A 22,267-nucleotide genomic window follows, 5' to 3' on the forward strand; every position below is an offset into this window, starting at 1 on the left:
GCTGCAATATAAAACCCTGTTGAACAAACATTTTCTTAAGATAACCCTCTAATTTTTATCCATTGGATCTGAGAAAGCACAGCTATCCTCCACCGGGATAGTGGTACGCTTGGCTAACGTAGAAACTGCTCCCTCCACCTTAGGGACCGTCTGCCATAAGTCTTGTGTGGTGGCGTCTATAGGGAACATTTTTCTAAATATCGGGGGAGGGGAAAAAGGCACACCGGGTCTATCCCACTCCTTACTTATAATTTCTGTAAGTCTTTTTGGTATAGGAAAAACATCAGTACACACCGGTACCGCATAGTATCTATCCAACCTACACAATTTCTCTGGAATTGCCACCGTGTCGCAATCATTCAGAGCTGCTAATACCTCCCCTAGTAATACACGGAGGTTCTCAAGCTTAAATTTAAAATTTGAAATTTCTGAATCCGGTCTCCCCGGATCAGAACCGTCACCGACAGAATGAAGCTCACCGTCCTCATGTTCTGCAAATTGTGACGCAGTATCAGACATGGCTCTCGTGTCATCAGCGCGCTCTGTCCTTAACCCAGAGCTATCGCGTTTGCCCCTTAATTCGGGCATATTATATAATACTTCTTTCATAACATTAGCCATATCATGTAAAGTGATTTGTAAGGGCCTAGATGTACTAGGTGTCTCAATCCTACGCATCTCCCGAGCCGGAGACGCAGGTACTGACACGTGAGGAGAGTTAGGCGGCATAACTTCCCCCTCGTTGTCTGGTGATAGCTTCTTTATCGGTACAGATTGACTTTTATTCAAAGCAATATCAATACAATTGGTACACATCGTTCTATTGGGCTCCACATTGGCTTTTGAACATGATGAACAAACAGTTTCCTCTGAATCAGACATGTTTAAAACAGACTTAGCAATGAAAACTAACAAGCTTGGAAATCACTTTCAATAAGTTTTACAAGCAATATAAAAAACGCTGCAGCGCTTCAAATATACAGATATAATTAAACAATTCTTAACAAGAAGTGTATTATTAGCAGAGGATTGCACCCATTAGCAAAAGGATGATTAACCCCTCAATACCCAAAACGGATAAAACAGATATCAATTAAGATTTAACGCTTTTAATCACAGTCAGCACACTGTCACAGATCTGCTGTGACTGATTACCTCCCTCACAAATGAAATTTGCAGACCCCTGAGCTCTCTAGAGACGTCCTGGATCAAGGAGGAAGAAGCAGAAAGACTGTGCAATAATTTTAACTGCGCAACAAGGCGCTAAAACAAGGGCCCTCCCACTCCAATCACAACAGTGGGAGCCCTGATATAACGGTTTCCATGCAGAAAAACATAATTTATGTAAGAACTTACCTGATAAATTCATTTCTTTCATATTAGCAAGAGTCCATGAGCTAGTGACGTATGGGATATACATTCCTACCAGGAGGGGCAAAGTTTCCCAAACCTCAAAATGCCTATAAATACACCCCTCACCACACCCACAATTCAGTTTAACGAATAGCCAAGAAGTGGGGTGATAAAAAAGTGCGAAAGCATATAAAATAAGGAATTGGAATAATTGTGCTTTATACAAAAATCATAACCACCCCAAAAAAAGGGCGGGCCTCATGGACTCTTGCTAATATGAAAGAAATGAATTTATCAGGTAAGTTCTTACATAAATTATGTTTTCTTTCATGTAATTAGCAAGAGTCCATGAGCTAGTGACGTATGGGATAATGATTACCCAAGATGTGGATCTTTCCACGCAAGAGTCACTAGAGAGGGAGGGATAAAATAAAGACAGCCAATTCCTGCTGAAAATAATCCACACCCAAAATAAAGTTTAATGAAAAACATAAGCAGAAGATTCAAACTGAAACCGCTGCCTGAAGTACTTTTCTACCAAAAACTGCTTCAGAAGAAGAAAATACATCAAAATGGTAGAATTTAGTAAAAGTATGCAAAGAGGACCAAGTTGCTGCTTTGCAAATCTGATCAATCGAAGCTTCATTCCTAAACGCCCAGGAAGTAGAAACTGACCTAGTAGAATGAGCTGTAATCCTTTGAGGCGGAGTTTTACCCGACTTAACATAGGCAAGATGAATTAAAGATTTCAACCTAGATGCCAAAGAAATGGCAGAAGCTTTCTGGCCTTTTCTAGAACCGGAAAAGATAACAAATAAACTAGAAGTCTTTCGGAAAGACTTAGTAGCTTCAACATAATATTTCAAAGCTCTAACAACATCCAAAGAATGCAATGATTTCTCCTTAGAATTCTTAGGATTAGGACATAATGAAGGAACCACAATTTCTCTACTAATGTTGTTAGAATTCACAACTTTAGGTAAAAATTCAAAAGAAGTTCGCAACACTGCCTTATCCTGATGAAAAAATCAGAAAAGGAGACTCACAAGAAAGAGCAGATAATTCAGAAACTCTTCTGGCAGAAGAGATTGCCAAAAGGAACAAAACTTTCCAAGAAAGTAATTTAATGTCCAATGAATGCATAAGTTCAAACGGAGGAGCTTGAAGAGCCCCCAGAACCAAATTCAAACTCCAAGGAGGAGACATTAACTTGATGACAGGTTTTATACGAACCAAAGCTTGTACAAAACAATGAATATCAGGAAGATTAGCAATCTTTCTGTGAAAAAGAACAGAAAGAGCAGAGATTTGTCCTTTCAAAGAACTTGCGGATAAACCTTTATCTAAACCATCCTGAAGAAACTGTAAAATTCTCGGAATTCTAAAAGAATGCCAAGAAAAATGATGAGAAAGACACCAAGAAATATAAGTCTTCCAGACTCTATAATATATCTCTCTGGATACAGATTTACGAGCCTGTAACATAGTATTAATCACAGAGTAAGAGAAACCTCTTTGACCAAGAATCAAGCGTTCAATCTCCATACCTTTAAATTTAAGGATTTGAGATCCTGATGGAAAAAAGGACCTTGCGACAGAAGGTCTGGTCGTAGCGGAAGAGTCCACGGATGGCAAGAGGCCATCCGGACAAGATCCGCATACCAAAACCTGTGAGGCCATGCCGGAGCTACCAGCAGAACAAACGAGCATTCCTTCAGAATCTTGGAGATTACTCTTGGAAGAAGAACTAGAGGCGGAAAGATATAAGCAGGATGATACTTCCAAGGAAGTGATAATGCATCCACTGCTTCCGCCTGAGGATCCCGGGATCTGGACATATACCTGGGAAGTTTCTTGTTTAGATGAGACACCATCAGATCTATTTCTGGAAGCTCCCACATTTGAACAATCTGAAGAAATACCTCTGGGTGAAGAGACCATTCGCCCGGATGCAACGTTTGGCGACTGAGATAATCCGCTTCCCAATTGTCTATACCTGGGATATGAACCGCAGATCTTAGACAGGAGCTGGATTCCGCCCAAACCAGAATTCGAGATACTTCTTTCATAGCCAGAGGACTGTGAGTCCCTCCTTGATGATTGATGTATGCTACAGTTGTGACATTGTCTGTCTGAAAACAAATGAACGATTCTCTCTTCAGAAGAGGCCAAGACTGAAGAGCTCTGAAAATTGCACGGAGTTCCAAAATATTGATCGGTAATCTCACCTCCTGAGATTCCCAAACTCCTTGTGCCGTCAGAGATCCCCACACAGCTCCCCAACCTGTGAGACTTGCATCTGTTGAAATTACAGTCCAGGTCGGAAGCACAAAAGAAGCCCCCTGAATTAAACGATGGTGAGCTGTCCACCACGTTAGAGAGTGTCGTACAATCGGTTTTAAAGATATTAATTGAGATATCTTTGTGTAATCCTTGCACCATTGATTCAGCATACAGAGCTGAAGAGGTCGCATGTGAAAACGAGCAAAGGGGATCGCGTCCGATGCAGCAGTCATAAGACCTAGAATTTCCATGCATAAGGCTACCGAAGGGAATGATTGTGACTGAAGGTTTCGACAAGCTGAAATCAATTTTAGACGTCTCTTGTCTGTTAAAGACAGAGTCATGGACACTGAATCTATCTGGAAACCCAGAAAGGTTACCCTTGTCTGTGGAATCAATGAACTTTTTGGTGAATTGATCCTCCAACCATGATCTTGAAGAAACAACACAAGTCGATTCGTATGAGATTCTGCTAAATGTAAAGACTGAGCAAGTACCAAGATATCGTCCAAATAAGGAAATACCACAATACCCTGTTCTCTGATTACAGACAGAAGGGCACCGAGAACCTTTGCAAAAATTCTTGGAGCTGTAGCAAGGCCAAACGGCAGAGCCACAAACTGGTAATGCTTGTCCAGAAAAGAGAATCTCAGGAATTGATAATGATCTGGATGAATCGGAATATGCAGATATGCATCCTGTAAATCTATTGTGGACATATAATGCCCTTGCTGAACAAAAGGCAAGATAGTCCTTACAGTTACCATTTTGAACGTTGGTATCCTTACATAACGATTCAATATTTTTAGATCCAGAACTGGTCTGAAGGAATTCTCCTTCTTTGGTACAATGAAGAGATTTGAATAAAACCCCATCCCCTGTTCCAGAACTGGAACTGGCATAATTACTCCAGCCAACTCTAGATCTGAAACACAATTCAGAAATGCTTGAGCTTTTACTGGATTTACTGGGACACGGGAAAGAAAAAATCTCTTTGCAGGAGGTCTCATCTTGAAACCAATTCTGTACCCTTCTGAAACAATGTTCTGAATCCAAAGATTGTGAACAGAATTGATCCAAATTTCTTTGAAAAAACGTAACCTGCCCCCTACCAGCTGAGCTGGAATGAGGGCCGCAATTTCATGTGGACTTAGAAGCAGGCTTTGCCTTTCTAGAAGGCTTGGATTTATTCCAGACTGGAGATGGTTTCCAAACTGAAACTGCTCCTGAGGATGAAGGATCAGGCTTTTGTTCTTTGTTGAAACGAAAGGAACGAAAACGATTATTAGCCCTGTTTTTACCCTTAGATTTTTTATCCTGTGGTAAAAAAGCTCCTTTCCCACCAGTAACAGTTGAGATAATAGAATCCAACTGAGAACCAAATAATTTGTTACCCTGGAAAGAAATGGAAAGTAGAGTTGATTTAGAAGCCATATCAGCATTCCAAGTTTTAAGCCATAAAGCTCTTCTAGCTAAAATAGCTAGAGACATAAACCTGACATCAACTCTGATAATATCAAAAATGGCATCACAGATAAAATTATTAGCATGCTGAAGAAGAATAATAATATTATGAGAATCATGATCTGTTACTTGTTGCGCTAAAGTCTCCAACCAAAAAGTTGAAGCTGCAGCAACATCAGCCAATGATATAGCAGGTCTAAGAAGATTACCTGAACACAGATAAGCTTTTCTTAGAAAGGATTCAATTTTCCTATCTAAAGGATCTTTAAACGAAGTACCATCTGACGTAGGAATAGTAGTACGTTTAGCAAGGGTAGAAATAGCCCCATCGACTTTAGGGATTTTGTCCCAAAATTCTAATCTGTCAGACGGCACAGGATATAAATTGCTTAAAACGTTTAGAAGGAGTAAATGAATTACCCAATTTATCCCATTCTCTGGAAATTACTTCAGAAATAGCATTAGGAACAGGAAAAACTTCTGGAATAACCACAGGAGATTTAAATACCTTATCTAAACGTTTAGAATTAGTATCAAGAGGACCAGAATCCTCTATTTCTAAAGCAATTAGTACTTCTTTAAGTAAAGAACGAATAAATTCCATTTTAAATAAATATGAAGATTTATCAGCATCAATCTCTGAGACAGAATCCTCTGAACCAGAAGAGTCATCAGAATCAGAATGATGATGTTCATTTAAAAATTCATCTGTAGAGAGAGAAGTTTTAAAAGATTTTTTATGTTTACTAGAAGGAGAAATAACAGACATAGCCTTCTTGATGGATTCAGAAACAAAATCTCTTATGTTATCAGGAACATTCTGCACCTTAGATGTTGAAGGAACTGCAACAGGCAATGGTACATTACTAAAGGAAATATTATCTGCTTTAACAAGTTTGTCATGACAATTAATACAAACAACAGCCGGAGGAATAGCTACCAAAAGTTTACAGCAGATACACTTAGCTTTGGTAGTTCCAGCACTAGACAGCGATTTTCCTGAAGTATCTTCTGACTCAGATGCAACGTGAGACATCTTGCAATATGTAAGAGAAAAAACAACATATAAAGCAAAATTGATCAAATTCCTTAAATGACAGTTTCAGGAATGGGAAAAAATGACAATAAACAAGCTTCTAGTAACCAGAAGCAAAGAAAAAATGAGACTGAAATAATGTGGAGACAAAAGCGACGCCCATATTTTTTGGCGCCAAATAAGACGCCCACATTATTTGGCGCCTAAATGCTTTTTGGCGCCAAAAATGACGCCACATCCGGAACGCCGACATTTTTGGCGCAAAAGGACGTCAAAAAATGACACAACTTCCGGCGACACATATGACGCCGGAAACAGAAAAGATTTTTTGCGCCAAAAAAGTCCGCGCCAAGAATGACGCAATAAAATGAAGCCTTTTTTAGCCCCCGCGAGCCTAACAGCCCACAGGGAAAAAAAGAGTCAAATTTTAAGGTAAGAAAAAAATTGATTCAAATGCATTATCCCAAATATGAAACTGACTGTCTGAAAATAAGGAATGTTGAACATCCCGAGTCAAGGCAAATAAATGTTTGAATACATATATTTAGAACTTTATAAATAAAGTGCCCAACCATAGCTTAGAGTGTCACAGAAAAACATAATTTATGCTTACCTGATAAATTTATTTCTCTTGTAGTGTATCCAGTCCACGGATCATCCATTACTTATGGGATATTAACTCCTCCCCAACAGGAAGTGCAAGAGGATTCACCCAGCAGAGCTGCTATATAGCTCCTCCCCTAACTGCCATTACCAGTCATTCGACCGAAAACATGCAGAGAAAGGAAAACCATAGGGTGCAGTGGTGACTGTAGTTTAATGGAAAAATTACCTGCCTTAAAGTGACAGGACGGGCCGTGGACTGGATACACTACAAGAGAAATAAATTTATCAGGTAAGCATAAATTATGTTTTCTCTTGTTAAGTATATCCAGTCCACGGATCATCCATTACTTATGGGATACCAATACCAAAGCTAAAGTACACGGATGACGGGAGGGACAGGCAGGCTCTTTATACGGAAGGAACCACTGCCTGAAGAACCTTTCTCCCAAAAAAACAGCCTCCGAAGAAGCAAAAGTGTCAAATTTGGAAAATTTGGAAAAAGTATGAAGAGAAGATCAAGTTGCAGCCTTGCAAATCTGTTCAACAGAAGCCTCATTCTTAAAGGCCCAAGTGGAAGCCACAGCTCTAGTAGAATGTGCTGTAATTCTTTCAGGAGGCTGCTGTCCAGCAGTCTCATAGGCTAACCGTATTATGCTACGAAGCCAAAAGGAGAGAGAGGTAGCCGAAGCTTTTTGACCTCTCCTCTGACCAGAATAAACGACAAACAGGGAAGACGTTTGTCGAAAATCCTTAGTTGCCTGTAGATAAAATTTCAGGGCACGGACTACATCTAGATTGTGTAGCAGACGTTCCTTTTTCGAAGAAGGATTAGGACACAAAGATGGAACCACAATCTCTTGATTGATATTCCTGTTAGTGACCACCTTAGGTAGGAACCCAGGTTTAGTACGCAGAACTACCTTGTCTGAATGAAAAATCAGATAAGGAGAATCACAATGTAAGGCAGATAACTCAGACTCTTCGAGCCGAGGAAATCGCCATTAAAAACAGAACTTGTCAAGATAACAACTTGATATCAATGGAATGAAGGGGTTCAAACGGAACCCCCTGTAAAACATTAAGAACTAAGTTCAAACTCCATGGTGGAGCAACAGTTTTAAACACAGGCTTGATCCTAGCTAAAGCCTGACAAAAAGCTTGAACGTCCGGAACTTCTGACAGACGTTTGTGTAAAAGAATGGACAGAGCTGAAATCTGTCCCTTTAAGGAACTAGCGGATAAACCCTTTTCTAAACCTTCTTGTAGAAAAGACAATATCCTCGGAATCCTAACCTTACTCCATGAGTAACTCTTGGATTCGCACCAATATAAGTATTTGCGCCATATCTTATGGTAAATCTTTCTGGTAACAGGCTTCCTAGCCTGTATTAAGGTATCAATAACTGACTCAGAAAAACCACGTTTTGATAAAATCAAGCGTTCAAAGTCAGCTTCAGAGAAATTAGATTTTGATGTTTGAAGGGACCCTGGATCAGAAGGTCCTGTTTCAGAGGTAGCGACCAAGGTGGACAGGATGACATGTCCACTAGATCTGCATACCAAGTCCTGCGTGGCCATGCAGGCGCTATTAGAATCACTGATGCTCTCTCCTGTTTGATTCTGGCAATCAATCGAGGAAGCATCGGGAAGGGTGGAAACACATAAGCCATCCCGAAGGTCCAAGGTGCTGTCAAAGCATCTATCAGAACCGCTCCCGGATCTCTGGATCTGGACCCGTAACGAGGAAGCTTGGCGTTCTGTCGAGACGCCATGAGATCTATCTTTGGTTTGCCCCAACGTCAAAGTATTTGGGCAAAGACCTCCGGATGAAGTTCCCACTCCCCCGGATGAAAAGTCTGACGACTTAAGAAATCCGCCTCCCAGTTCTCCACTCCCGGGATGTGGATTGCTGACAGGTGGCAAGAGTGAGACTCTGCCCAGCGAATTATCTTTGATACTTCCATCATTGCTAGGGAGCTTCTTGTCCCTCCCTGATGGTTGATGTAAGCTACAGTCGTGATGTTGTCCGACTGAAACCTGATGAACCCCCGAGTTGTTAACTGGGGCCAAGCCAGAAGGGCATTGAGAACTGCTCTCAATTCCAGAATGTTTATTGGTAGGAGACTCTCCTCCTGATTCCATTGTCCCTGAGCCTTCAGAGAATTCCAGACAGCGCCCCAACCTAGTAGGCTGGCGTCTGTTGTTACAATTGTCCAGTCCGGCCTGCTGAATGGCATCCCCCTGGACAGATGTGGCCGAGAAAGCCACCATAGAAGATAATTTCTGGTCTCTTGATCCAGATTCAGAGTAGGGGACAAGTCTGAGTAATCCCCATTCCACTGACTTAGCATGCACAATTGCAGCGGTCTGAGATGTAGGAGTGCAAAGGGTACTATGTCCATTGCTGCTACCATTAAGCCGATCACCTCCATGCATTGAGCTACTGACGGGTGTTGAATGGAATGAAGGACACGGCATGCATTTTGAAGCTTTGTTAACCTGTCTTCTGTCAGGTAAATCTTCATTTCTACAGAATCTATAAGAGTCCCCAAGAAGGGAACTCTTGTGAGTGGAAAGAGAGAACTCTTCTTTTCGTTCACCTTCCATCCATGCGACCTTAGAAATGCCAGTACTAACTCTGTATGAGACTTGGCAGTTTGAAAGCTTGAAGCTTGTATCAGAATGTCGTCTAGGTACGGAGCTACCGCAATTCCTCGCGGTCTTAGTACCGCCAGAAGAGCACCCAGAACCTTTGTGAAGATTCTCGGAGCCGTAGCCAATCCGAATGGAAGAGCTACAAACTGGTAATGCCTGTCTAGAAAGGCAAACCTTAGATACCGGTAATGATCTTTGTGAATCGGTATGTGAAGGTAAGCATCCTTTAAATCCACTGTGGTCATGTACTGACCCTTTTGGATCATGGGTAAAATTGTCCGAATAGTTTCCATTTTGAACGATGGAACTCTTAGGAATTTGTTTAGGATCTTTAAATCCAAGATTGGCCTGAAAGTTCCCTCTTTTTTGGGAACCACAAACAGATTTGAGTAAAACCCTTGTCCTTGTTCCGACCGCGGAACCGGATGGATCACTCCCATTAATAAAAGATCTTGTACGCAGCGTAGAAACGCCTCTTTCTTTATTTGGTTTGTTGACAACCTTGACAGATGAAATCTCCCTCTTGGGGGAGAGAATTTGAAGTCTAGAAGGTATCCCTGAGATATGATCTCTAACGCCCAGGGATCCTGGACATCTCTTGCCCAAGCCTGGGCGAAGAGAGAAAGTCTGCCCCCCACTAGATCCGTTCCCGGATCGGGGGCCCTCGATTCATGCTGTCTTAGGGGCAGCAGCAGGTTTCCTGGCCTGCTTGCCCTTGTTCCAGGACTGGTTAGGTCTCCAGCCTTGTCTGTAGCGAGCAACAGCTCCTTCCTGTTTTGGTGCAGAGGAAGTTGATGCTGCTCCTGCTTTGAAATTACGAAAGGAACGAAAATTAGACTGTCTAGCCTTAGGTTTGGCTCTGTCTTGAGGCAGGGCATGGCCTTTACCTCCTGTAATGTCAGCGATAATTTCTTTCAACCCGGGCCCGAATAAGGTCTGCCCTTTGAAAGGTATATTAAGCAATTTAGATTTAGAAGTAACGTCAGCTGACCAGGATTTTAGCCACAGTGCTCTGCGTGCCTGAATGGCGAATCCGGAATTCTTAGCCGTAAGTTTAGTTAAATGTACTACGGCATCTGAAATAAATGAGTTAGCTAACTTAAGGGCTTTAAGCTTGTGTGTAATCTCATCTAATGGAGCTGATTCAAGTGTCTCTTCCAGAGACTCAAACCAAAATGCTGCTGCAGCCGTGACAGGCGCAATGCATGCAAGAGGTTGCAATATAAAACCTTGTTGAACAAACATTTTCTTAAGGTAACCCTCTAACTTTTTATCCATTGGATCTGAAAAGGCACAGCTATCCTCCACCGGGATAGTGGTACGCTTAGCTAAAGTAGAAACTGCTCCCTCCACCTTAGGGACCGTTTGCCATAAGTCCCGTGTGGTGGCGTCTATTGGAAACATCTTTCTAAATATCGGAGGGGGTGAGAACGGCACACCGGGTCTATCCCACTCCTTAGTAACAATTTCAGTAAGTCTCTTAGGTATAGGAAAAACGTCAGTACTCGCCGGTACCGCAAAATATTTATCCAACCTACACATTTTCTCTGGTATTGCAACTGTGTTACAATCATTCAGAGCCGCTAACACCTCCCCTAGTAATACACGGAGGTTTTCCAGCTTAAATTTAAAATTTGAAATATCTGAATCCAGTTTGTTTGGATCAGAACCGTCACCCGCAGAATGAAGCTCTCCGTCCTCATGTTCTGCAAATTGTGACGCAGTGTCTGACATGGCCCTAATATTATCAGCGCACTCTGTTCTCACCCCAGAGTGATCACGCTTACCTCTTAGTTCTGGTAATTTAGCCAAAACTTCAGTCATAACAGTAGCCATATCCTGTAATGTGATTTGTAATGGCCGCCCAGATGTACTCGGCGCTAAAATATCACGCACCTCCCGAGCGGGAGATGCAGGTACTGACACGTGAGGCGAGTTAGTCGGCATAACTCTCCCCTCGTTGTTTGGTGAAATATGTTCAATTTGTACAGATTGACTTTTATTTAAAGTAGCATCAATACAGTTAGTACATAAATTTCTATTGGGCTCTACTTTGGCTTTAGCACATATAGCACAGATATCTTCCTCTGAATCAGACATGTTTAACACACTAGCAAATAAACTAGCAACTTGGAAATACTTTTCAAGTAATTTACTATAATATGAAAACGTACTGTGCCTATAAGAAGCACAGAAAAAGTTATGACAGTTGAAAATTAATAAACTGAAAAGTTATAGCATCAAATCTTTGTAAAAAACACAATTTTAGCAAAGGATTGCTCCCATTAGCAAAGGATAACTAACCCTGATAGCAGAAAAAAAAAAAAAATAAATACAGAAATAAACGTTTTTTTATCACAGTCAACTACAATCTCACAGCTCTGCTGTGAGTGATTACCTCCCTCAAAACAAGTTTTGAAGACCCCTGAGTTCTGTAGAGATGAACCGGATCATGCAGGGAAGACAATAAACTTCTGACTGAATCTCCCCCTCACACATAACAGTGAGAGAGATCAGTAAACTGTCATAAATTAAATAAAACGACTGCCAAGTGGAAAAAAATAGTGCCCAAAACATTTTTTCACCCAGTACCTCAGAAAATTAAACGATTTTACATGCCAGCAAAAAACGTTTAACATTAATAAATTGAGTGTTATTAAAAAGCCTGTTGCTAGTCCCTGCAAATTAGGCTAAAGTTTTATGCATACAGTATAATTCCAGTGAAGTGCCATTCCCCAGAATACTGAAGTGTAAAATATAAATACATTACAGCCTGATACCAGTTGCTGCTACTGCATTTAAGGCTGAGTTTACATTATATCGGTATGGCAGAATTTTCTCATCAATTCCATTGTCAGAAAATAATAAGCTGCTACATACCTCTTTGCAGATTAATCTGCCCGCTGTCCCCTGATCTGAAGTTTACCTCTCCTCAGATGGCCGAGAAACAGCAATATGATCTTAACTACTCCGGCTAAAATCATAGAAAAACTCAGGTAGATTCTTCTTCAAATTCTACCAGAGAAGGAATAACACACTCCGGTGCTATTATAAAATAACAAACTTTTGATTGAAGGTATGAAACTAAGTATAATCACCACAGTCCTCTCACACATCCTATCTATTCGTTGGGTGCAAGAGAATGACTGGTAATGGCAGTTAGGGGAGGAGCTATATAGCAGCTCTGCTGGGTGAATCCTCTTGCACTTCCTGTTGGGGAGGAGTTAATATCCCATAAGTAATGGATGATCCGTGGACTGGATACACTTAACAAGAGAAATAAGATTTACTTACCCCCGGACACTCATCTACATGTTTGTAGAAAGCCAAACCAGTACTGAAACGAAAATCAGCAGAGGTAATGGTATATAAATAAGAGTATATCGTCGATCTGAAAAGGGAGGTAAGAGATGAATCTCTACGACCGATAACAGAGAACCTATGAAATAGACCCCGTAGAAGGAGATCACTGCATTCAAATAGGCAATACTCTCCTCACATCCCTCTGACATTCACTGCACGCTGAGAGGAAAACCGGGCTCCAACTTGCTGCGGAGCGCATATCAACGTAGAATCTAGCACAAACTTACTTCACCACCTCCATAGGAGGCAAAGTTTGTAAAACTGAATTGTGGGTGTGGTGAGGGGTGTATTTATAGGCATTTTGAGGTTTGGGAAACTTTGCCCCTCCTGGTAGGAATGTATATCCCATACGTCACTAGCTCATGGACTCTTGCTAATTACATGAAAGAAAATATGTTAGCCATGTGGAAAAAATCATGCCCAAAGCGATTTATCACCAAAGTACCTCACAAAAACGAATAACATGCCAGTAAACGTTTTAATTAAAAAAACAACATCTTTCAATGTCATGCAAAGCTATCACTAAGCCTGCTACCAGTCGCTACCACTGCAGAGAAGGCTTAAGTATTATTTCAGTGTTAACAGTATTTTTGTCAGTCAAATTCTAGTCCCTAGAATATAACTCGACTGCGCATACATTTATCAGCCTGATACCAGTTGCTACTACTGCATTTAAGGCTGTACTTACATCATACGGTAACAGCAGTATTTTCTTAGTCAATTCCATTCCCAGAAAATAAAGTACTGCACATACCTCATTTGCGGAGGCCCCCGCATGCTATTCCCAGTTTCTGAAGTTACCCCACTCCTCAGAATGTCGAGAACAGCCAGTGGATCTTAGTTACGCCTGTTAAGATCATAGATAAAAAACGCAGGCAGTTTCTTCTTCCAAATACTGCCTGAGATAGAAAAACAGCACACTCCGGTGCCATTTAAAATAACAAACTTTTGATTGAAGAATAGTTAAGTAAAAACTCCAGCTCCTCTCGCGACCTCCTTCTTTGTTGAGGGTTGCAAGAGAATGACGGGATATGACATGTGAGGGGAGGAGCTATATAGCAGCTCTGCTTGGGTGATCCTCTTGCAACTTCCTGTTGGGAAGGAGAATATATCCCATAAGTAATGGATGACCCGTGGACTGAACACACTTAACAAGAGAAAGAAGGCATCTAAGCTTTTTTTTGGTTTCAGTACTCTGGACAGCACTTTTTTATTGGTGGATGAATTTATCCACCAATCAGCAAGGACAACCCAGGTTGTTCACCAAAAATGGGCCGGCATTTAAACTTACATTCTTGCATTTCAAATAAAGATACCAAGAGAATGAAGACAATTTGATAATAGGAGTAAATTAGAAAGTTGCTTAAAATTTCATGCTCAATCTGAATCACGAAAGAAAAATTTTGGGTACAGTGTCCCTTTAATGAATCATGGACTCACCTCCTTATGAAAGAAATAAGATGAACTAGAAATGTGTGCTTTGTGGACATCTGGTGGGTGGATGAGATACCCTTCTATTTGATGGATGTCTTGTTGCCGAGTACATCGCTGCTGAACTTTGAACATTTGTGTTTTTGCCATTTGCTTGCCTCCTTGTACTTCTGCTGTCTACAAACTTTGGTCTGTATCTGAGTAAGTATCTTGCCTTTACCGTTTGTGTATAGACTGATCACCTGTTACCACACATTTACATGTTTGTGAATTTGTTATCAACTGCTTAGTTCCCTCAACCCTTTGCTGAATCTGGGTATCCTGGCTGACTTCCAGCTTCTAGTCCAAGTCTTTGTTGCTACTAGTCCAAGTCTTTGTTGCATGCACACACATAAAATCTCTCAAAACATGAACAAGCCCATCAGAAACTCTGCAGCCAAGGTGACACACTTTCGCCTGATATTTCACAAATGTTGTTTAACACATACCCGAAAAATGAAATAACTGGAATTTATTGAGATAAAGTTACTACTGAATGACACATTACAGGATTAACCCTGCTGGTATGGTATATTTCAATAACTAACCTTGAGCTACACTTAACAATCCTGTTTAATGTTTCTAGTAGCTTTACGTGGCATATTTAGTATGGATAAATAGAAAGAAAAAGTTGGTTATGCATTTTAATTGATATTAAAACTACTTACCCCCAAAACTACATCTGTACAAATATTCTGATTACTATCCCAAAAAGGTGTATTATCACTGAAGATGCCTGGGGACAGGGTACCATCCAGAGACTTCATAAAAATGGATTGCACAGTAATATTAACCTGTGAAATAAAGTAATGTTTTAGTATTTAACAAGCTACCAGTTCAGTGTTTAATATACACCATATTTACTTTTAACCCCTTAAGCCATAGTAGTACCTATGTCCAGAAGTCTAGCTCATGCTGCAGTCCTCGCTGTCAGATTTGACAGCGGAGACTGCCGCCAGGGGTAGAAGGCATCTGCATTTAAATGGTAAAGAAGAACTAATTGTTCTTTCTTTACCATTTGAAGGCAGATCATTGATACAGACAGTGACACACACTAAAGAAAAAAAGTTTTTATTAATAAATAATTGAAAATAAAATAACAATTTATGTAAGAACTTACCTGATAAATTCATTTCTTTCATATTAGCAAGAGTCCATGAGCTAGTGACGTATGGGATATACATTCCTACCAGGAGGGGCAAAGTTTCCCAAACCTTAAAATGCCTATAAATACACCCCTCACCACACCCACAATTCAGTTTAACGAATAGCCAAGAAGTGGGGTGCTAAGAAAGGAGCGAAAGCATAAAAAAATAAGGAATTGGAATAATTGTGCTTTATACAAAAAAATCATAACCACCACAAAAACATAATTTATGTAAGAACTTACCTGATAAATTCATTTCTTTCATATTAACAAGAGTCCATGAGCTAGTGACGTATGGGATATACATTCCTACCAGGAGGGGCAAAGTTTCCCAAACCTTAAAATGCCTATAAATACACCCCTCACCACACCCACAAATCAGTTTAACGAATAGCCAAGAAGTGGGGTGATAAGAAAAAAAGTGCGAAGCATATAAAATAAGGAATTGGAATAATTGTGCTTTATACAAAAAAATCATAACCACCACAAAAAAGGGTGGGCCTCATGGACTCTTGTTAATATGAAAGAAATGAATTTATCAGGTAAGTTCTTACATAAATTATGTTTTCTTTCATGTAATTAGCAAGAGTCCATGAGCTAGTGACGTATGGGATAATGACTACCCAAGATGTGGATCTTTCCACACAAGAGTCACTAGAGAGGGAGGGATAAAATAAAGACAGCCAATTCCTGCTGAAAATAATCCACACCCAAAATAAAGTTTAACAAAAAACATAAGCAGAAGATTCAAACTGAAACCGCTGCCTGAAGAACTTTTCTACCAAAAACTGCTTCAGAAGAAGAAAATACATCAAAATGGTAGAATTTAGTAAAAGTATGCAAAGAGGACCAAGTTGCTGCTTTGCAGATCTGGTCAACCGAAGCTTCATTCCTAAACGCCCAGGAAGTAGATACTGACCTAGTAGAATGAGCTGTAATTCTTTGAGGCGGAATTTTACCCGACTCAACATAGGCAAGATGAATTAAAGATTTCAACCAAGATGCCAAAGAAATGGCAGAAGCTTTCTGGCCTTTCCTAGAACCGGAAAAGATAACAAATAGACTAGAAGTCTTACGGAAAGATTTCGTAGCTTCAACATAATATTTCAAAGCTCTAACAACATCCAAAGAATGCAATGATTTCTCCTTAGAATTCTTAGGATTAGGACATAATGAAGGAACCACAATTTCTCTACTAATGTTGTTGGAATTCACAACTTTAGGTAAAAATTCAAAAGAAGTTCGCAACACCGCCTTATCCTGATGAAAAATCAGAAAAGGAGACTCACACGAAAGAGCAGATAATTCAGAAACTCTTCTAGCAGAAGAGATGGCCAAAAGGAACAAAACTTTCCAAGAAAGTAATTTAATGTCCAATGAATGCATAGGTTCAAACGGAGGAGCTTGAAGAGCTCCCAGAACCAAATTCAAACTCCAAGGAGGAGAAATTGACTTAATGACAGGTTTTATACGAACCAAAGCTTGTACAAAACAATGAATATCAGGAAGAATAGCAATCTTTCTGTGAAAAAGAACAGAAAGAGCGGAGATTTGTCCTTTCAAAGAACTTGCGGACAAACCCTTATCTAAACCATCCTGAAGAAACTGTAAAATTCTCGGTATTCTAAAAGAATGCCAAGAAAAATGATGAGAAAGACACCAAGAAATATAAGTCTTCCAGACTCTATAATATATCTCTCGAGATACAGATTTACGAGCCTGTAACATAGTATTAATCACGGAGTCAGAGAAACCTCTATGACCAAGAATCAAGCGTTCAATCTCCATACCTTTAAATTTAAGGATTTCAGATCCGGATGGAAAAAAGGACCTTGTGACAGAAGGTCTGGTCTTAACGGAAGAGTCCATGGCTGGCAAGATGCCATCCGGACAAGATCCGCATACCAAAACCTGTGAGGCCATGCCGGAGCTATTAGCAGAACAAACGAGCATTCCCTCAGAATCTTGGAGATTACTCTTGGAAGAAGAACTAGAGGCGGAAAGATATAGGCAGGATGATACTTCCAAGGAAGTGATAATGCATCCACTGCCTCCGCCTGAGGATCCCGGGATCTGGACAGATACCTGGGAAGTTTCTTGTTTAGATGAGAGGCCATCAGATCTATCTCTGGGAGCCCCCACAATTGAACAATCTGAAGAAATACCTCTGGGTGAAGAGACCATTCGCCCGGATGCAACGTTTGGCGACTGAGATAATCCGCTTCCCAATTGTCTACACCTGGGATATGAACCGCAGAGATTAGACAGGAGCTGGATTCCGCCCAAACCAAAATTCGAGATACTTCTTTCATAGCCAGAGGACTGTGAGTCCCTCCTTGATGATTGATGTATGCCACAGTTGTGACATTGTCTGTCTGAAAACAAATGAACGATTCTCTCTTCAGAAGAGGCCAAAACTGAAGAGCTCTGAAAACTGCACGGAGTTCCAAGATATTGATCGGTAATCTCACCTCCTGAGATTCCCAAACTCCTTGTGCCGTCAGAGATCCCCACACAGCTCCCCAACCTGTGAGACTTGCATCTGTTGAAATTACAGTCCAGGTCGGAAGAACAAAAGAAGCCCCCTGAATTAAACGATGGTGATCTGTCCACCACGTTAGAGAGTGCCGAACAATCGGTTTTAAAGATATTAATTGATATATCTTCGTGTAATCCCTGCACCATTGGTTCAGCATACAGAGCTGAAGAGGTCGCATGTGAAAACGAGCAAAGGGGATCGCGTCCGATGCAGCAGTCATAAGACCTAGAATTTCCATGCATAAGGCTACCGAAGGGAATGATTGAGACTGAAGGTTTCGACAGGCTGTAATCAATTTTAGACGTCTCTTGTCTGTTAAAGACAAAGTCATGGACACTGAATCTATCTGGAAACCCAGAAAGGTTACCCTTGTTTGAGGAATCAAAGAACTTTTTGGTAAATTGATCCTCCAACCATGATCTTGAAGAAACAACACAAGTCGATTCGTATGAGACTCTGCTAAATGTAAAGACGGAGCAAGTACCAAGATATCGTCCAAATAAGGAAATACCACAATACCCTGTTCTCTGATTACAGACAGAAGGGCACCGAGAATCTTTGTGAAAATTCTTGGAGCTGTAGCAAGGCCAAACGGTAGAGCCACAAATTGGTAATGCTTGTCTAGAAAAGAGAATCTCAGGAACTGATAATGATCTGGATGAATCGGAATATGCAGATATGCATCCTGTAAATCTATTGTGGACATATAATTCCCTTGCTGAACAAAAGGCAATATAGTCCTTACAGTTACCATCTTGAACGTTGGTATCCTTACATAACGATTCAATAATTTTAGATCCAGAACTGGTCTGAAGGAATTCTCCTTCTTTGGTACAATGAAGAGATTTGAATAAAAACCCATCCCCTGTTCCGGAACTGGAACTGGCATAATTACTCCAGCCAACTCTAGATCTGAAACACAATTCAGAAATGCTTGAGCTTTCACTGGATTTACTGGGACATGGGAAAGAAAAAATCTCTTTGCAGGAGGTCTCATCTTGAAACCAATTCTGTACCCTTCTGAAACAATGTTCTGAATCCAAAGATTGTGAACAGAATTGATCCAAATTTCTTTGAAAAAACGTAACCTGCCCCCTACCAGCTGAACTGGAATGAGGGCCGTACCTTCATGTGAACTTAGAAGCAGGCTTTGCCTTTCTAGCAGGCTTGGATTTATTCCAGACTGGAGATGGTTTCCAAACTGAAACTGCTCCTGAGGACGAAGGATCAGGCTTTTGTTCTTTGTTGAAACGAAAGGAACGAAAACGACTGTTAGCCCTGTTTTTACCTTTAGACTTTTTATCCTGTGGTAAAAAAGTTCCTTTCCCACCAGTAACAGTTGAAATAATAGAATCCAACTGAGAACCAAATAATTTGTTTCCCTGGAAAGAAATGGAAAGTAGAGTTGATTTAGAAGCCATATCAGCATTCCAAGTCTTAAGCCATAAAGCTCTTCTGGCTAAGATAGCCAGAGACATAAATCTAACATCAACTCTAATAATATCAAAAATGGCATCACAGATGAAATTATTAGCATGCTGGAGAAGAATAATAATATCATGAGAATCACGATTTGTTACTTGTTGCGCTAGAGTTTCCAACCAAAAAGTTGAAGCTGCAGCAACATCAGACAATGATATAGCAGGTCTAAGAAGATTACCTGAACATAGATAAGCTTTTCTTAGAAAAGATTCAATTTTTCTATCTAAAGGATCCTTAAACGAGGTACCATCTGACGTAGGAATGGTAGTACGTTTAGCAAGGGTAGAAATAGCCCCATCAACTTTAGGGATTTTGTCCCAAAATTCTAACCTGTCAGGCGGAACAGGATATAATTGCTTAAAACGTTTAGAAGGAGTAAATGAATTACCCAATTTATCCCATTCCTTAGCAATTACTGCAGAAATAGCATTAGGAACAGGAAAGACTTCTGGAATAACCGCAGGAGCTTTAAAAACCTTATCCAAACGTATAGAATTAGTATCAAGAGGACTAGAATCCTCTATTTCTAAAGCAATTAGTACTTCTTTAAGTAAAGAGCGAATAAATTCCATCTTAAATAAATATGAAGATTTATCAGCATCAATCTCTGAGACAGAATCCTCTGAACCAGAAGAGTCCAAAGAATCAGAATGATGGTGTTCATTTAAAAATTCATCTGTAGAGAGAGAAGATTTAAAAGACTTTTTACGTTTACTAGAAGGAGAAATAACAGACAAAGCCTTCTTTATGGATTCAGAAACAAAATCTCTTATGTTATCAGGAACATTCTGCACCTTAGATGTTGAGGGAACTGCAACAGGCAATGGTACATCACTAAAGGAAATATTATCTGCTTTAACAAGTTTGTCATGACAATTATTACAAACAACAGCTGGAGGAATAGCTACCAAAAGTTTACAGCAGATACACTTAGCTTTGGTAGATCCAGCAGGCAGTGGTTTTCCTGTAGTATCTTCTGGCTCAGATGCAACGTGAGACATCTTGCAATATGTAAGAGAAAAAACAACATATAAAGCAAAATAGATCAAATTCCTTATAAGACAGTTTCAGGAATGGGAAAAAAATGCCAAACATCAAGCTTCTAGCAACCAGAAGCAAATGAAAAATGAGACTGAAATAATGTGGAGACAAAAGCGACGCCCATATTTTTTGGCGCCAAATAAGACGCCCACATTATTTGGCGCCTAAATGCTTTTGGCGCCAAAAATGACGCCACATCCGGAACGCCGACATTTTTGGCGCAAAATAACGTCAAAAATGACGCAACTTCCGGCGACACGTATGACGCCGGAAACGGAAAAGAATTTTTGCGCCAAAAAAGTCTGCGCCAAGAATGACGCAATAAAATGAAGCATTTTCAGCCCCCGCGAGCCTAACAGCCCACAGGGAAAAAAGTCAAATTTTTGAGGTAAGAAAAAATATGATAATTTAAAGCATAATCCCAAATATGAAACTGACTGTCTGGAAATAAGGAAAGTTGAACATTCTGAGTCAAGGCAAATAAATGTTTGAATACATATATTTAGAACTTTATAAATAAAGTGCCCAACCATAGCTTAGAGTGTCACAGAAAAACATAATTTATGTAAGAACTTACCTGATAAATTCATTTCTTTCATATTAACAAGAGTCCATGAGCTAGTGACGTATGGGATATACATTCCTACCAGGAGGGGCAAAGTTTCCCAAACCTTAAAATGCCTATAAATACACCCCTCACCACACCCACAAATCAGTTTTAACGAATAGCCAAGAAGTGGGGTGATAAGAAAAAAAGTGCGAAGCATATAAAATAAGGAATTGGAATAATTGTGCTTTATACAAAAAAATCATAACCACCACAAAAAAGGGTGGGCCTCATGGACTCTTGTTAATATGAAAGAAATGAATTTATCAGGTAAGTTCTTACATAAATTATGTTTTCTTTCATGTAATTAACAAGAGTCCATGAGCTAGTGACGTATGGGATAATGACTACCCAAGATGTGGATCTTTCCACACAAGAGTCACTAGAGAGGGAGGGATAAAATAAAGACAGCCAATTCCTGCTGAAAATAATCCACACCCAAAATAAAGTTTAACAAAAAACATAAGCAGAAGATTCAAACTGAAACCGCTGCCTGAAGAACTTTTCTACCAAAAACTGCTTCAGAAGAAGAAAATACATCAAAATGGTAGAATTTAGTAAAAGTATGCAAAGAGGACCAAGTTGCTGCTTTGCAGATCTGGTCAACCGAAGCTTCATTCCTAAACGCCCAGGAAGTAGATACTGACCTAGTAGAATGAGCTGTAATTCTCTGAGGCGGAATTTTACCCGACTCAACATAGGCAAGATGAATTAAAGATTTCAACCAAGATGCCAAAGAAATGGCAGAAGCTTTCTGGCCTTTCCTAGAACCGGAAAAGATAACAAATAGACTGGAAGTCTTACGGAAAGATTTCGTAGCTTCAACATAATATTTCAAAGCTCTAACAACATCCAAAGAATGCAACGATTTCTCCTTAGAATTCTTAGGATTAGGACATAATGAAGGAACCACAATTTCTCTACTAATGTTGTTGGAATTCACAACTTTAGGTAAAAATTCAAAAGAAGTTCGCAACACCGCCTTATCCTGATGAAAAATCAGAAAAGGAGACTCACAAGAAAGAGCAGAAAATTCAGAAACTCTTCTAGCAGAAGAGATGGCCAAAAGGAACAAAACTTTCCAAGAAAGTAATTTAATGTCCAATGAATGCATAGGTTCAAACGGAGGAGCTTGAAGAGCTCCCAGAACCAAATTCAAACTCCAAGGAGGAGAAATTGACTTAATGACAGGTTTTATACGAACCAAAGCTTGTACAAAAC

General features: G+C 40.1%; 1 protein-coding gene across 1 annotated transcript in view; it reads right to left on the reverse strand.

Moving 5' to 3' along the window:
• TCTN1 (tectonic family member 1) overlaps positions 1-22,267 on the reverse strand; it is a 380,029-nt gene that overhangs the window by 218,454 nt on the left and 139,308 nt on the right. Inside the window, exon 8 of the mRNA XM_053701719.1 lies at positions 14,899-15,024. Coding sequence (XP_053557694.1) covers positions 14,899-15,024 — 126 coding nt within the window. The remainder of the gene's footprint in view (positions 1-14,898; positions 15,025-22,267) is intronic.

The sequence above is a fragment of the Bombina bombina genome, chromosome 2 (genome assembly GCF_027579735.1).
Source record: "Bombina bombina isolate aBomBom1 chromosome 2, aBomBom1.pri, whole genome shotgun sequence".
Lineage (NCBI taxonomy): Eukaryota > Metazoa > Chordata > Amphibia > Anura > Bombinatoridae > Bombina > Bombina bombina.